This window comes from Enoplosus armatus, chromosome 13 (assembly GCF_043641665.1).
Source record: "Enoplosus armatus isolate fEnoArm2 chromosome 13, fEnoArm2.hap1, whole genome shotgun sequence".
NCBI lineage: Eukaryota > Metazoa > Chordata > Actinopteri > Centrarchiformes > Enoplosidae > Enoplosus > Enoplosus armatus.
Genome location: NC_092192.1, coordinates 23,855,835 through 23,872,936, shown reverse-complemented (window position 1 = coordinate 23,872,936; position 17,102 = coordinate 23,855,835). Strand labels below are relative to the sequence as shown.

Below are 17,102 nucleotides of genomic sequence, written 5' to 3'. Positions count from 1 at the left end.
AGCTAACCAGCTGCTGGCTGCAGCCTTGTATTAAAATGGACAGATATGTGAGTGGTATGAATCTTCTCCTCTACCTCCCCACTAGAAAGCAAATAAGTGCATTCTCCCAAATTACCAGCTGTTCCTGTAATGATGTGCTTAAAACCCATTTACACCGAAATCGCCAAAAGACTGCACCGCAACACCCTCACTGAAATGGACACGCATTGAGATTCCCAATTCGGTGTGACCTTGTGAGAACACGCTCATGTGTCTCAGCCCCGGCTATTGTTAGCAGCTCTCCAAGCCAAACAAAGCATTAAAACACCCTGAACAAACACCCAGTCTGCTGGCCATTGAGCTTCAGCTTCAGGCCTCCGCACTCAAGTGGCTGAACCTCTGTTTTCACCAGCTCCCCAATTTCAGGCAGCACTGACCTGCAGGTGCTTTGTCTTCGACCCAATTCCCCCTCTGCCTGTTAGGCCCCCCCCACCCCCGTCTCGATGCTTTATTTATTCTCCAGATACGAGAAAAGCCCAGTCATTTCAAAAGACTCGAATACTAACTAACTGAAAATTCATCCTCTGTTTGACTTCGTGCTTATTTGATTAACAATGTAGGCATATTTTTTCAAAATGAGATGCGATTCCATTAACATCCTCAGGAATTCCAGTACAATTTCCCCCCGGGGATCAATAAAGTATTTCTGATTCTGATTCTGAATTTCAAAAGAAAGAGAAAGGTCCGTTTATCGCCACGTGTGTCAAGAACAACAAAAATCTTTGCAAAATCATACCTCTACTAACTCTGCTCTCAGTGTGGGCATGACTGTGTATGCCTGTTATGTTAGCAGTGACTATATTTGCTGCTGAGTAGAAAATCTAACTCTGTTAGAATGCTGTTCCGAGCACCAAGCAACAACCGATTGTGTAGAAGTCTATGAGAAAATGACCCTACTTCTCCCTTTGATTTATTACCTCAGGAAACATTTTCCTAATGAGTTTATAGTCTCAATCGCTAGTTTCAAGTTTTTTTCAATACAGCATGATGTATTTAGAATAAAATAGACGATAAAGCACGGTATACTTTAGGGCGTGGCTGCCTTGTGATTGACAAGTGGCTACCATGGCGACCTGACACTCCAAATAGAGGCTTTCAGTTGTACTAATATTTCGACTATTGTAAGTCCCTCTTCCCCTGCCTTAACAAAACATCTCTGGTCTCATGTGACACAGATCTTGATCTCAAAATTGCATTGCATTTCGCTGTGATTGCACCTTGTATGATTGCATGTGACAAATAAAACTGACTGACTTCATTGATTTCACGGGCTTCTCGTTCAATTCAGAGCAGAATTGAATACAAGGCTCTCGTGATTACTCACGGAGCTCTGCTTCATTTTTACATTTTATGATGTTTTTACTCGTCTTAAGTGTATTTTATTGAATTAAAACAAATGCATGGCAAAAATAAGATTATAATTTCCATAAAACTGGACGCGTTTGTGGACAAAACCAACAATCCACTACAATACAAAAAAAAGAGACTAAAACTAATATACATATGACTAAAATCCAAATCTGGTGGTAAAATGTACACATGCTTAAAAAGGGCATACTCCAGCAATATAGAACTGCACATCCATGTAGGTGGGGCACTTGTAAGAGACCAAATGGATGAGATATCCTCACTTTTAGCCTCAAGTATGGGTCAAACTCCAAAAACATTGGATCCTGCAATGCAGGGTATCGGTTAGAAATGTGTATTACGCAAGCCCAAGCTGGATTCAAGTGACTCAGACTTGACAAAGCTCCTCCAGAGCCACAGAGGACATTCTACAACTGTTTTCACAGGCCGAGTACTACTAATCACTGATTGTAAAATCACTGTGCCCCTTTAATCCTGTTAGCTAAATGAGTATTGTCCAACTAAAACATTGTTTTGATGGCATGTGGTTGGTCCACACTGATGTTCACACTGAAACAGCCGCATGGTGTAATACCAAAGCATCAGAGGGCACCACATGAAAAAAATCTGCTCCCTGTTAGCTCCCACTAGCTAAAACTGTCAATTCTGCCAAAAAAAAGGTTGATTTTCTCTGAAAATATTCAGTATCTGAACACTTAATAAACAAAATGGCCTGATGAAATAAAACAGACATTCCTCAATAATAACATTAATCAAGGCTGCTCCAGAGGGACATCTGGAAACTCAAACATTAGCAGCGAAATCAAACTGCAGCAACAGGTTTGGGGTTATATGGCCCACTCATTCACCCTGCTTTAGTTTTTGTATAACCTTAATGACAACACTGTCTGTTCCAATCAGCTCAATGCTGGTCCGCGATCCATTTTTCAAACTTTATGACAGTTTTAATTGCTCCCACCTGCTGCCTGATCGACCCCGCTCAACGGCCACTTTCACTCACATGTGTGGACGCAGACAAAGAAGTCTATTAGGTGCAACTTGCCTTTTGCCGCAGTGAGGTCACTAAATTAGTTCCAGCCCGGGCTACCCTTCCACCCCAGCATCTGCGCGCACACGGCCCGACATAGGAGTTTTCATGCTGTATCGCTACCTTTCCTTTCCTTCAACATGGCTGGCGGTGACTCCATTTTCATCCCTTGCCAAAGAGGCGCTTTGTTGACTCATTAATGAGAGAGCATCTCAAAGTGATCCGTGACATCATCCATATTCTCTCTCTCTCTCACAATTCAATTCAAATGGCTTTATTGGCATGACAGTTTAAAAAACTATGCTGCCAAAGCAACACAATATTAATTCGATATATACGGTATGCATGTGTGCGCTGATAGTTAATAGTAATGTTAATGTTAAGTGTGTGTGTGTGTGTCTAGGTCACTTTCTCAGAAACATCTATAATATATCATTAAATCACAGATATTTTGGGAATCTCTCGTTCTTTGGGCATAAAAACCTGGTCGTTGGACCAGAAAGAGCCATTCGACCGGGATGAGCAACATTAGAGAACCTGAGCCCCCTGGCTTTACCGCCATGATCAAGGTAATGCATGAGGACACTGAGAGCGTGTTAGAAATCAATGGAGGATTAAGAAGACCTTTTAAAGTGTGCAGAGGTATACGGCAGGGTTGTTCTATGTCAGGAACGCTGAATGTAATTTGCCAGTGCCAGTGTCACGCAAACTACGCTCTTGTATAGATGGTCCGGTTCTCTTACGACACCACGTGTGTTTGTTGTTCATACCACAAAAGCAGGAAGAAATTGATAAACTGACTAATGTTGTGCATCTTTCAGCGGCAAAAGGTAAATTGGGGAAAAAGGCCACACGTTGGCAGTGGGAAGTCGGGCTGCTCCACTGAGGACTAAAATGGAAAAGAAATGGTTTGAAGTATCTTGGGGTTCATCTGGGAAATGAGGATGTAGTGGAGAGAAACTGGGAATGGTAAAAGGAAAATTAGCTGAATTGTTTTTAACCACAAATGTCACATGGAGGCCTAGCGCACTGATCATAAATAACTTGGTTCCTTCCATTTTGTGGCATAAACTAGCGCGTATGGAGCCATCTACTGGCTTGCTACATGAAGTACAATCCAATTACTGTTTTTTTTTTTCGGGGCTAAACTTCATTGGGTGCCTCAGAGTGGACTTTTTTTTCTGTCTTAGGAAGAAGGGGGACATGGTTTAGCAACTTTTAGAATACAATTTCTCCAGTGTTACCTTACAGCTACAGATGATGTAGTATGTTTTGTGTTGTAGTATGTAATGGCCAATTTAGAGCTAGATGCATCTCTGTTTCTATTCATTCTAGGCTTGTACGATTGGATGGGTTGCGTTTGTTTTACGAGGGACCTTTTAAAAGGCATGGAACTTTTCCTTCAATGGAGTCTGGAGCCTACGGCTCCTCTCTTTTTTTTGGCTTTTGGGAGGACCCTTGATACATGGATCCGGACTGGATGTACAGAACAGGACCCTCACCCACAAGTTGTGTGGTGCTGGAAATGTCGAATTGAGACATGTAGCGGACCCATAATACGGAGGCAGCGGCATATTTACTTGGCTTCAGGTCTTATTGCTACACCAGAGACATTCTGAATCTGTGGATTAAAAAAAGAACTGACGAAGAAGAACTGGCAATGCTGTGGTATAGAAATTCCGGATTTCCTTGACAGAGGTTTAAATGGGAAAAACAAGTAAAGGCCGGGTTTTGTTTAAACTGTTAGACGTTTAATTTTACATGGTCCATAACCACCTTTATATTTGGTGCTTGGTACAGCAAGAATAAAGCAAAAGAAATGGCAACTCCTTCATTTTGGGGTAGGAGAGTTATCTATACATCTGCACTCACTTTCTCGCTCCAAAATGTTTCTGTTGTGACGTCACATGTCGAACACACCCGTAAAATGACTGCGTTTCACTCGTAGCGCGCTCCATTATCGGGGGATAGGATTGGCTGTTCTCGAGACAGGGTGCATTTGTTATATGCTTTAATGGCGGTTTGCATTTAATGCATTTAAGTGAAACTATCGAACAATTTTCTTATGGCTAGTGATGAAGTGCCTCGTTTTATCGCCCAGCCTACTTATAAGTAAGCTGAACTAGCCTCAGTGTACATTTCAAAGAGTAATCAGGATCGGAGGAACATGCGCTTACCCTTCTAAGAGGTCCATGGTAGACGTGACGACCTCGGCATACAGCAGGGTGTGTCCCAGTAGGCTGGTCTTCAGGTTCTTGCAGTAGACCTCCGTGCTGAACTGCGGCCAGCTCTGGGACTCTGTCGAGTTGGTGACCAGGGCCAGGGAGCCCTCGGGCGGCAGAGCACCGTCCTGGAGCTCAGAGCGGGACACCATGCTGAGGGAGGCCTTGGACAACGTGAGGAGGCCATTTTGATCTGCACGCGTCCGCAGCCACTTCAGGAAGCTGGCCTTGGCCTCCTGTGTGGACAGACAGAGAAGCAGAGAAGGACAATCACACCGTCAGTTGTTTCTTTTATATGAAACATTGTCGCCATTGCGCAGATCCACGCTTTTCACGCATTTTCTGTCCAATGCATTTTTGCCTGACACACTAACCGCTTCAATCAGCCTCTAAGAAAAGTTTTGAACTGCTTTTGCATTACAATATACATAGGCCTAAGGCCCCCACTATGGAGGGCAGCACAATTTAGTTTAACTTAGAAGTCTGGGGTGTTATTCTATATTTTTCTTATTTTTAACAAATCTCATTAAAAGACCAAACCCTTCCTCGTTGGTTCCTACTGAAAGCATTTACTATTTTCCAGGGACTACTTTCAGTGTTCATGGTTCAACAACGGTGTGGCTCACTGATGTGGTTTTTTTTTGATAGTTTTTGGAAAACATGGCAGCGCTACGGCACAGAGGAGTGACCTATATAAAGCTTTGGATAGTTTTTTTTTAGTTTTTGTTTTTAGCAGGATCAGTTCACTGTTGGTGGGATTTGTTAACAACAATAACAGAGATTATCACTAGTTATCCTTTAACGTAGAGCAAAAATGTTCTCTCTGTTTTCTTATAAACTCAAAGCAGAAACGGTTTGATTTCACCAACTCAGCCAGCAGGGTTGTTATTAAGGGCTTATGCCACTTAAATAAGGCTGTCAATTGGCATTACTCAGCCGAATAATCGCAAAACTCGCACCCACCAAAATCGGTAATGATACGGTGCTGGGGAGGGTGTGTGTTAACTGGATCGTCTAAAACTGCAGCTAGTATGACCACATGCTTAACTGCTGATACGTTTCTCACCCCAAGCTTTGAGACAGACATTTCATATTCAGAATCAGCTGTCCAAGGTAAGAGTTGCCATGTATTTGATGGATTTTCCCATTTAAATAAATGTGCTGAATGAGTTGATCAGTGTGTGTGTGTGTGTGTGTGTGTGTGTGTGTGTGTGTGTGTGTGTGTGTGTGTGTGTGTGTGTGGCAAATCAATGACATGGTCCCAAAATCCCAACAGATAATCAGTTTACAATAACATGGAAAACAGTCCAAAGCAGTACATGCTCACATTTGAGAAGATGCAGCCAGAGAATGTTTGTCCTTTTTGCTTGAGGGGCAACTTTAAACAATCAATTGATTACTTCAAATTGTTGTCGATTGATTTTCTGTCAATCAACTGATCCACCAATCGGGTAATTGTTTCAGCGCATCACATCCCAGTGAGCTTATTCCAGGAAGTATGTCACTGCAACTTCTCTTTGCTGCCTTGCCAGAGATTAGATGGACTCCAAGTGCATTGATTTCAAAGTCCTAGTGAGAATATTACTTATATTTGGCACATGAATGGAATGGAATCTGTAAAATCCCACTTATTCAAGAGCTTCCAACCTTGTGAGGCCTGACAATAAGCGCCAATGGAATCCTCCACCCCTCACACCTGATCCGCTCAAGACCAAAACACCGGGACAACTTTAGAGCCAGCTAAAAGGCCACCGGAAACAATCCAAGCGTAGTAACACTGGGGGCAGAGAGGCCATTTTGCAGACATGTTGAGGCGCACCTCCTCCTCAATCTATTCAACAATCTGGAAACAATTCTGCGGCAGTCCCAATTTCCATCAGCCTGTTACTTGCCGGGACAGAGTGGCTGGGGCGGCAGGGTCAAAGGTCACACAGTAATCCAAACATAGAACAATGAAGACAAAAACAACGACAATACTACTGCTACTACTACTAATATTCACTTAATGCCATTTTGTTTTCTAAGGGAGGGCTCCGTGCCCAAATAGGACACCTCACTTCGCTGATACAAGTCAGTGGAGGGGGGTCTTATATTGGATTGTGACCAGAACTGCTTTGAAGAGTGACTCGAGTCCTTGCATCCTGGTGCTCAGCAACCTGGAGCTCTGTCTCCCCCTGGTGGGCGTTCTTGAGTACACACAATCATCATAAAAGCCAATGGAAGTCTGGCATATCTACATTTGCAGACATACCACACCATGCACTTGAAATGATTAATCAATGTCAGACCAGGATGTAGAAGAGCGGCGTCAATCTTATGCCAGACACACAGAAAGGGCGAGAACTGAGTGGGAGGCAGAATTGGGGGTACCCACCTCATTTCTACTCAAAAGCATTTGACAAGCAATATGAAACTGACCCCCCTTGTGGCCATTCTGGGGTCTACATGTGACACTGCTCTGAACTCTGGCAGTGACAAATGGCCGGTGTATCTCTGTAACTTATTTTGCGATTATGGAAGTCTGATGCTGTGCCTTCAATTGAGATGTGGCTGAGGGAGTGTTGGGCGAGAGCCTCCATTTGGAGAAACCAGGATTACAGGAAGGAGGAGAGTGTTTGATGAGGCATGGGACATTTAAGGGGTCTGAGGGAGGATGAAGGCTTGGGATAAAGGACTGACAATAAACTCGCTCAGTGAGAGGCAGACACGCAGGACAGGGACCAGAATGAGGGAAAGGAATGGAAACAAAATACCAGATCGGTGGGAAACCAGAGAAAAACAAGCGGAGAAGATGAAAGACTGATTTACTGCCCTCGCGTATTTGTATTGGCCCTCTGTGCAACAGACCTGCCATAAGCCCGCCGCGTATATGCTCATATATTTGCATACATTTTAGGGAGCCAAATTGTTCCCACATGTGTGGTATGCAGAATATCTGTGCTGCCCCTCATACAAAAACAATCTGCTGCTCACTGTGTGTGTGTGTGTGTGTGTGTGTGAATGAACGGATGAATGAAGGAGTGGATGGATGGTTGAGTGATGGATAATGAGGATGATGGTAGAATTTGTTCCCAGGGGGGCAGCGGAATGTCAGTAAAAATGAAAAAGATGAAAAAAAAAAAAAAAAATGATAGACAACGCATCAGAAAAGGCTTCTCAAGGCGCTCCTACTTATGTCTACGTACCTGTTACAAAAAAAACAACAAAACAGGATCTATAACAAGACTGACTGATGCAAAGATCATCCCGGCTGACAAGACGGCGTGCGTAACGGCCTGGTTTCCGTGATAAACTCGTCAAACAAAAGGTTTACGAATGCATTGATTCGGTTTTCAGGCATCCAACTAGGGGTGTAACGGTACATGAAATTCACGGTTTGGTATGTACCTTGGTTTTGGGGTCGCGGTTCAGTAGGGGAAAAAAAGAAAGAAAAAAAAAGAAGCAGAAAATAAGATTTTTGAACTTTATTTTGAAAAATGTAAACATTCAACAGTGGCTCATTGGCCATAATTCTTACTTGAACAGTTAATGCACTCAAATACTGACAATAAATAACACAAATGTCAGTAATGTCAGGAAAACCGTAATGCTCCTCACAGTGGATCGCTGCCAAAATGTTACGGATAAAACTCAGCTGGTCTGTGTACATTATGAAATGACAGTTACGCATCTTGATGGGGGGAAAAAAATAAATAAAATGTTATCCGGATTTTATTGACACCTTGACTGGACTTAATCGACCTGGGTGAGCCGCCCATGTAGCGCCTATGTATGGGAAACACCGCTATGACCTAGTCTGGCCCACAGGATGTAGGTTTTGGGTATAAGCCTGCCATTGGTCGACTATTTCAGTTGGAACTCTCCTCCTGTACCACTATCTGCGTGTAAACTTTGTAAACAAGCCAGAGCAGTTTTGCCTCCTATCCCAGGACAACGATGGGTTGAGCCAGACCTTTCTCCAAAGTGTGGAGAATGGCGGGCTAAGCAACACTACCTATGACCTTGACTTTATCCCGAGGCCTGACAAGCGCTGCCGGTCTTACCTGAGAGGTGGCCAGCAGGTGGACTGGGCTTGGGGCCGGAGTCTGCTTTCGCTCACAGTCAAGGCCCAGAGAGGTGAGGATTTCGGTCAGGACCTCATAACGCAGCGTGTTGCTGACCTTCAGCGCATCGAAACCTTCTGCCGTCAAATTCTGGGTGTCTGGAGCAATTTCCAGGTGGACCTGAGGACAGGGAACATATGGTCTAACAAGCCTTGAAAGGATGATTTACAGTGACAGTTCAAGTCTCAACAGAAGTATATATATACAGTGGTGGCCAAAATTATTAGAACACTTGGCATATTTAAGAGGTGTCAGTTGTTTTTGTTGAATTGGCCATTTAAATACCCGTAAAACGAATGAAATATCTACATAGTCATCATTATGCTCTATAAACCATAGAATAGAGCCATCATAAGGAGATTTAGGTCATTTTCCTTACAAAAAACAAGCTAGGCCTATTTCACTGTCAATGTCACACAATCATGTTCCTTCACAGAAGAAGCCAAATTACTTGTGTAATCATTGTCAGGTGTGATCGTGGTTAAATTGATGGTGATGCAAGAGTCTTAGGACACAGCTGTGTGATTCTTTTGTATGTACAAGGCCTATCCTGCTCATTAAGTGATTGGTAACATCAGGGTTTTGTCACTGAGGCCACACCACCAATTGGTATAAATTCAAAGCCTCTAGAAGTAGTCTTGAAGCACATGTTGCTCTTTGAACACGGCTAAGGTGAAGAAGGAGCTAACGAGTGAGCAACAGGTTTGAATATAGGCCCTTTTTGATGCTGGCTGGAGTTACCGCCGCATAGTCAAGGACATGAGATACAATCCAAGCACTGTAAAGTACACTTTAGACCGCCATGATGCCACCAATTCACATCAGAACCGCAAGGGGAGAGGTAGAAAAAAAAGACACTTTCAGACAGACAAGTGAAGCATCTCAAAATTCTCAGACCGAAGAAAGACGAAAACTGAGTGACAAGATCAACACCACAATGACTAATGGTACAACAGTGTCTTCAAGAACTGTGTGTCGGAAACTGGGAGAAGAAGGACTTGTTGGCAGAATAGCAGCAAAGAAACCATTACTGAAAGAGAAAAACAGTGAAACGCCTGAAATTTGCAAAAGAACACAAGAAATGGACAAAGGAAAATTAGTATAAAGTGTTATGGACTGATGAGTCCAAGTTTGAACAGTTTGGCAACAAGCGAAGAGTGTATGTTCGACGGAGGGAGGGGGAGAGATATAAAAATGAGTGTCTCTTGCCAACAGTTAAACACGGAGGGGGTAGTATTATGGTGTAGGGTGCCATTTCAGCCTCAGGAACAGGTGACTTAGTGAAAATTGATGGCATCATGGATAAGAAAGTATACCACAACATTCTGGTGAGGCACAGAGCCCCATCTGGGAGTCGTCTTATTGGGCCTGGATTTATTTTCCAAGAGGACAATGACCCTAAACATTCTTCTAACTATTGCCGGAACTACCTGCGACTGAAGGAATCTGCTGGAACATTGAAAATGATGGACTGGCCACCTCAAAGTCCGGACCTCAACCCCATCGAGCAAATTTGGGGCGAGTTGGAAAATAAACTGGACAGATCTATTGTACATTCAAAGGAAAGCCTTTGGCTTGAGTTACAGAAGGCATGGGATAACATTAGTGTTGAAGTTCTCAGGAAATATATTGACACTATGCCAGAGAGATGTGCTGCTGTAATTGCTGCAAAAGGTGGACATACCAAAAATTTAAGTTAAAAGTGGATAAAAACAGTAGGACTCACTTCATCTGATATTTGTTGTGCTCAGATATATTATATATATATTTATGACTAATATATAGTCAATATTTTCAGATCTGTCAGGTGTTCTAATAATTTTGGCCACCACTGTATATGTGTGTGTATACATATACATATATATATATATATAGATATATTGGAAACAACTCCCACGATAATGCAGTCCAGTTCAAACCCACTGCAAACTACAACGTCAATATCATCAACCATCAATCATCAATACAAACTGATCATTATCTGGTTGAGCGGGTTGTCTTGGATTGTATAAAACAAACACATCTTTGAACCTTGAAACACTTACAATAACACTATATAAACAATATTCGGCCCTGTAAACTTCACACTTTTTTGTCTATATAACATATATATATATATATATATATATAGTCTTGAAAGTTATTATTCTTTACCTGACAGAGGACAGCTTCCCCTCCGTCCCCTCCATGGGTTACCCTGACTATAACCATATCCCTCTGATGAGGGATGTTCCCTTTCAGCTCCCCCCAGAGCTCCACTTCCCCTCCTCCCTGAGTGTCTCTGATGTAGACCTTCCCGCTCGCCAGCAGGCTCAGTTCCAGCTCTGTGCTGTCCTCCCGGGTGAAGCTCAGCCTGCTGACCTGCCCGCGTCGCCTCTCCCTGACTTCCAGACAGAGGCCAGCGGGGCACAGGGTGGAGGCTAGCCCCAGGACCCTGCCACCCTGGCTCAGGTAGGTGAGAAAGCGGGTCTGAAGCTGGGGGGTCAGGGTTTCCTCCTCTGCCAGTACCAGGAGCCTGCTGTTGTCCAGCCAAGGATCGCTCAGAGCCTGCTGTGGTTGGAGGGGATATATGATGTTGTTTTCCATGTTTATACACTCTGATAAAATCTGGCAAACTGCCTGAAAACGCTCCTGGCAACCACCTGTGTACACCAGAATGTTTGGCGGTTTGCTATTACAGTCAAATCCACCGCTTTGACCATAAAACCCTTTGGTATCATGCTCAACCTCATCCAGAGTCTCGTCCCCACTATCCAGCTCTGCTGGATTATCATCAGGAAGGTCCGGAATGTTCTCTGCCGAGGCGTATTTGACAGAAAGGATGGTGCTGTTCTCCAGCTCCAAACATTCGTGGCAGCTGGATAGATGGAGGTGGTGTCCATGTCCCTCCATGTGGTGATGATTCCCCAAGGAGCGGTCCTCCGAGTCACCAACAGGTCCCAAATCCTGGGTGCTGCGGAGCGGCTCCGATCCGCGGCGCTCCTCTAACCTTCTCTTTGCCTCCGGGGTGAGGAGAAGGCTGCCCTTACGGCACTGCAGGTGCTGGAGGTCAGCGGACAGGCGACAAGGCAAAGGCTCGACGACACCCTCTTCGGTCTGGGCGCCACAGCGCCATCGTGACGTCTCAGTCTTTGGGCTCCGTGGACACTGGTTCTCCAGCAGCTCACTGAGAGTGGATTCTTGGAGGAGGACAGCTATGGGAATGTCACAAAAATACAAAAATGTCAGTGCAATCTGGTGACTTACAATTTGTAATTAAAAAAATATTACGAAAACAATAGGTCATGGTAAAGTAAGTATGAATGAATAGTTAAAAGAATTTGGGGATTTTTCTTTTAGCCATTTGGGAGCACAAGAACACACCTTAACAACGTTGATATGGGAACTTGTTAGCTAAAAGTTGTCTATTGTCACATCCAAGAGATAGCATTAGCATTCATGAGGACTCATGATGAGTGCGAGCCCAATATTCACCGATATTCCCTCTCTCTCTTTAGGTGCTAAAAGCTTCACTATATATACCAGCTAGTCACTAACTCTATCCATCAGCCGTTTGGTGCTGGGAGTCCCTGGTGGCCCCTGATTGGGTGACACCGCACCGGAAGAGAAGTGGAAATGCTGCCAGATTGGGCGATTTCCGCCCGTTTAGGTGGCTGTAGGACGGTTTTACGGTCGGTAAAAATTAGCTTGAGTGGGTTGGCAAAACATTTGGCTCGATTTGTCACAGTGTGGACGTTTTTCTTTTTTTTTTTCCAATATTCATTATTTTCTGGCTAATACTTACATTTTTAAACCAACCTGGCAACACCGCCCAAGTAGCAAGCAAGTTTGTTTTATATTATTTCCATGTCTTTTGACATATTCTACAGATATAGACATTGAAACCGTAGTGAAAGGTGGTATAATGTCAATATGGCTATCATTTTCACTGTCTATTTTTGCAGAGACGCGCTGCTCACGCGGGATGTGTGGCCTGGCCCGTAAGGCACTTTGAGGCGGTGATGTGAAAATGCAATTTAAACATAAAAAAGGGTGAATATGAAATGTAAATTGAAGGCAACATACGGACTATCTTTGAAGGCATGAGTCCATTGTCCAGCTGAAGGCGATCTTCGATGAAAGCCACCCCCAGCCGACTGAAGTTATCGACACTGGCTCGGGCGACCGCCCTGAACGGCTCGCCAGGGCTATAGGCCAGAGGGAGGCAGTAGTCGGACCACTTCAGCACCTGCAAACAACACACACCGCCAGTTAGCGGACACTCTGTGCTGATCCTAGGCACAGGAAAACTATAGTTCATTACGTCCTGTCTACTACACAAACATCTCTCTCTCTCTGTCAGGAGAGATTTGTACACAGCAACCAGGCGGTTACATGGTGGAGACAAAAATACTGATGTAGAAGTGCTTGTGAACTGTTTGCTAAACCATGAGCATGGATTACTACAGTAGAATTTTAGATGCAATTGTCAAACACACTAAATAAAAGCAGATTAATTAATAATATATGTATATAAGTACATAAACAAGATAATATATACACAAGGGGTGCACTGAGGGAATTAACTTAAACTGACTTTGGAAAACTAATGGCAACTTCCTTCTTCCTAACCCTCACACCACAGTCTAATTAAAAAAAAAGAAAAGAATAACTCAGAATCTCAGAATTCCTCTGAGGAATCACGTCAAGATTAGGACTAAAACCAGTCCTACCTCAGAGCAGAGCTAACGCTCCCAAATGCGAAGTAGAAATGATGACGATAATGATGATGTGGTGTAGCTTTCCGTTTGTAACAGAATTAGAAAACGGTAAAAAAAAAATTCAACCGAAGAAAACGGAAAGGATTGAAAAGGCCCTGACTGTCAGTGTCAGCTGTTAAAAAATGAAATGGGTAAATCAAAGCGAAAGCACACGCAACGTTCAGTCAGTGGGCGGGCGAGCAGTGTGGGGGGGAAATGAAATGGACAGCGCAGGAGAAAGAGGGAACAAGGTGAGAGGGAATGCATTAAAAAAAGAAAAAGAAAAAAGGACGAGAGTGTAGCAAAATGCTGCAAAATTACAGATATGCTCACAAGCAAGGGACGTGGTTACATGGGACACACACACTAAAAAAATAGCCAACATGCTAGGAGCACCACCCCTCAGCACGTCAGTTGCTTCTGTGTTTAAAAAAAACGAATAAATGGCATCAACACTGAACTGCATGAAGATATTATTGAAAATAAAGAAGCTGTATACTGTTTTCTGTCAGATGGAAGTGCCTCCAGTTCCTCAAGAGCTACCAGGCGGCCTCATGATGCTCATCAAGTCCAGTCAGAGCTCTTGAGGGAATTCCAGGTACAAAACAAAACACTCCAAAAGTGCACAAAAATGACATATATACAAATACTTATTCCTGTAGCCTTAATTACAGAAGTGCAATTGACTAACTCTGGAAATTGAAGGCTGATGGATGGTTTTAAGCTGTTTCTTTTTTGTGTGTAGTAATAAAACTAAAAAGATATGTCAATGTGCTCAATATATGCAAACGTGGTCATAAAGCACTGTCATGACCTTTGAGTGCACGACACAATTGCAACCAAAATCAGGGTGGCAAGCTCGTATGCGAACAGTCCAACTGTTCTGCGAAATCTTATGGCATTTCACCAATTTTCAAAAAATAAACAGATGTTAACTATAGCTTCATGAGACAGGGGGACAATGAGGTTGGGCGTCGAGGGACATCAGGACAAAATATGACTGCCAGAAGCTAGTTTTGCTAAACTAGAATGGCCTGCCCTGAGACCATTACTCGTTAAGCGATGTGTGGTGCCTACTTTCTTATTCGAAGTGTGAGGAGGATGGCAGCCCACTCTGTGTCCCGCAGCTTCTATGATGAATGAAATATTCTCTATTTGTGGACCACAAACCAGAGAGGACCCCAACAGCACAGTCCACTTGCTGAGGTCGTCACATACCTGGGGACAGTACAGACAGCAGAGGAACATAATAATACCTCCAAACACCACAAGGCTGTTTACACATTAGGGTTAGTGACAGGAGTCATCAAGCGCACAGCACGACATAAAGTCAAGCAGAACCTGCGCAGAAGCAGGGATACAGTAGACACAATGTCATCCGGGCTAGCGGCCATTTTGATAGAACAATACAAATGATCTAATGGTGCCAGCTGCACTTGAACTAGGGCTGCAACTGACGATTATTTTCAATTATTATTTCAATTGATTCATCTTTTTCGTCTATAAAATGTCAGAAAAACTGTGGGAAATGCTCATCGCAATTTACAAAGGCCAAAGTGACACCTTCAAATTGCTTCTTGTGTCCCACCAAGAGTCCAAAACCCCAAAGAAAAAACAAGCAAATCCTCACATTGAAGAAGCTGGAAACGTTTTACATTTTTGCTTTAACTAATTACCGGAGCGATGTATCGATTATCAAAATAGTCAGCCAAACTCATTTTCTTTTGATCCAATAATCGATTAATCGAGTAACTTGAATACATTTTTAAGTTAACGTAAACATCCCTATTATGATATCAACTTGTTTACTACTTATACAACTGTAGTACTAGTAGTAAACACTGTAGTAGTAGTAGTAGTAAAGAAGAACAGTAGTAGTAGTAGTAGTAAAGAATAGTAGTAGTATTAGTAGGAAAGACTGTAGTAGTAGTATTAGTAGTAGTATTAGTATATTTGTTGCTCTGGTTCATGGGTTTCAACTGTCGACAGACTGGCAGAACCCGTTGAACTGGTGTGTCTCTGTAAATGACATTATGATGAAGTGAAGTAAGTATATATGAAAAGAGCCCTGAGGTAACTGGTGTCATGACCTGACACTGCGCAAATTAAGTTTTAATACATGAAATTCAAATTAAAAGCACTTCCGGTAAAGTATAACTCTCGGCTGCATTGCACGTCAAAGTTTACAAGTTTTCAAGCGAGGTGCACAAGAGGATGGCGCACTCGAAAAATAGACTTAGACAAGCCTTTGAGGTTTATGATATTATGTATATTTTTTAATTATATGCTATATATTTGTGTTACGTAACTGTACACGCATTTAAACCCTTTTGACAGCCTGATTTGGCTGCTGGGGCTTAATGAGACTCTTGACAGGCCCGGGCAGTATCCAGTCACCACATCACCGTGATAATATCGTGTCATTAACTAACGTTAACCGCTATAGGTCCGGTATCCTTACCTGAGGCTCTGTGACATAGACGGCTTTGTCCCCCAGCTGAAGGAAGACGGTGTCCTCGGGCGGGAGCGGGCCGGGATGCCGGCGCGCGGCTGTTTGGCGCCCGGTCGGCGGTGCTCTGGCTGGTGCCGAGGCCGAGCCGGAGCAGAGGCTGAAGCTGAAGCTGCTGCTGTTCAGTCTGGATAGGCTGTTGCGAATCAACACCGAGTAGCACTTGTGAAAGCGCACCCACAGGTAGACGTAGCACAACGTTATAAACATCTTAACCAGCACAAGCTAAAAAGGCCATCGTGTCACATAAATTGACGTTGTTCACAGCGGTCACAACACTACTCTCTTTTTCTTCTTCCTTGTTTTGGCATTCTACTGCCAGAGACAGTACTTCTACTGCTTCTTCTTTGCTTTTACTGGCGGACTACAAACCACTCTTAAGGTGCATGCCGCCACCTACTGTACCGGGGTGTGTATCAGCATGACTTAAACGTTAAAAAAACGTTTCAAACAAGCCAAAACAAATAGAAAACACATTACAACAAAAGATAAAATAAATACGTTAAAAAAAGATCATTATAAAGACGTTATGCTCTGGAAATCAATCCTGTTTCATTAAAATATTTAAATAAAGCCATTTTAACCTCTTCTTCTTCTTCTTCTTCTTCTTCTACTTCTATCCTTTTTATGGCGGATTGCAATCAATGACTTTGAAGGTGCTTGCCGCCATCTACTGTATGCAGATCTTTTTCCCCCCACTAAATTCTAATAAAATAAAATAAAATAAATAAGAAACCCAAAAAGATAGATAAATTAACATACTAAATAAATATAGATTTGGCTAGATCCTATCATATAACAATATAAAAATTCAATGATAGATTTCTGGGCATCCATTGCCCCTTTCTCCAGTTGTCCCCAGTATTCCCCCTAGGTGCCATTCTCTACCTTATTGCATTCCATGAGTATATGCTCAACATTTTCTTTGGTTTTGCAGCAAGAGCATTTATCAGACATATTTACAAGGAACATACAAGGAACAAGGAGTCTTGTTGAGTCCCGTATGATCAAACCTCAACCCAGTTAAAATAACTTCCTCCCTCCTATTTGCCCTCCTAATCCCCTGTGCATTTATGGATTGCCGAACCTTTCATC

At 43.1% G+C, this 17,102-nt stretch overlaps 1 protein-coding gene across 1 annotated transcript in view; it reads right to left on the bottom strand.

Moving 5' to 3' along the window:
- Window positions 1-16,217, bottom strand: part of hlcs (holocarboxylase synthetase (biotin-(proprionyl-CoA-carboxylase (ATP-hydrolysing)) ligase)) — a 30,500-nt gene extending 14,283 nt beyond the window's left edge. The window contains exons 1-6 of the mRNA XM_070917329.1: window positions 15,960-16,217; window positions 14,576-14,716; window positions 12,825-12,987; window positions 10,914-11,953; window positions 8,700-8,879; window positions 4,612-4,892 (exon numbers count right to left, since the gene is read on the bottom strand). Of these exons, the coding sequence (XP_070773430.1) occupies window positions 4,612-4,892; window positions 8,700-8,879; window positions 10,914-11,953; window positions 12,825-12,987; window positions 14,576-14,716; window positions 15,960-16,217 (2,063 nt within the window). The remainder of the gene's footprint in view (window positions 1-4,611; window positions 4,893-8,699; window positions 8,880-10,913; window positions 11,954-12,824; window positions 12,988-14,575; window positions 14,717-15,959) is intronic.
- Window positions 16,218-17,102: the final 885 nt, after the last annotated feature.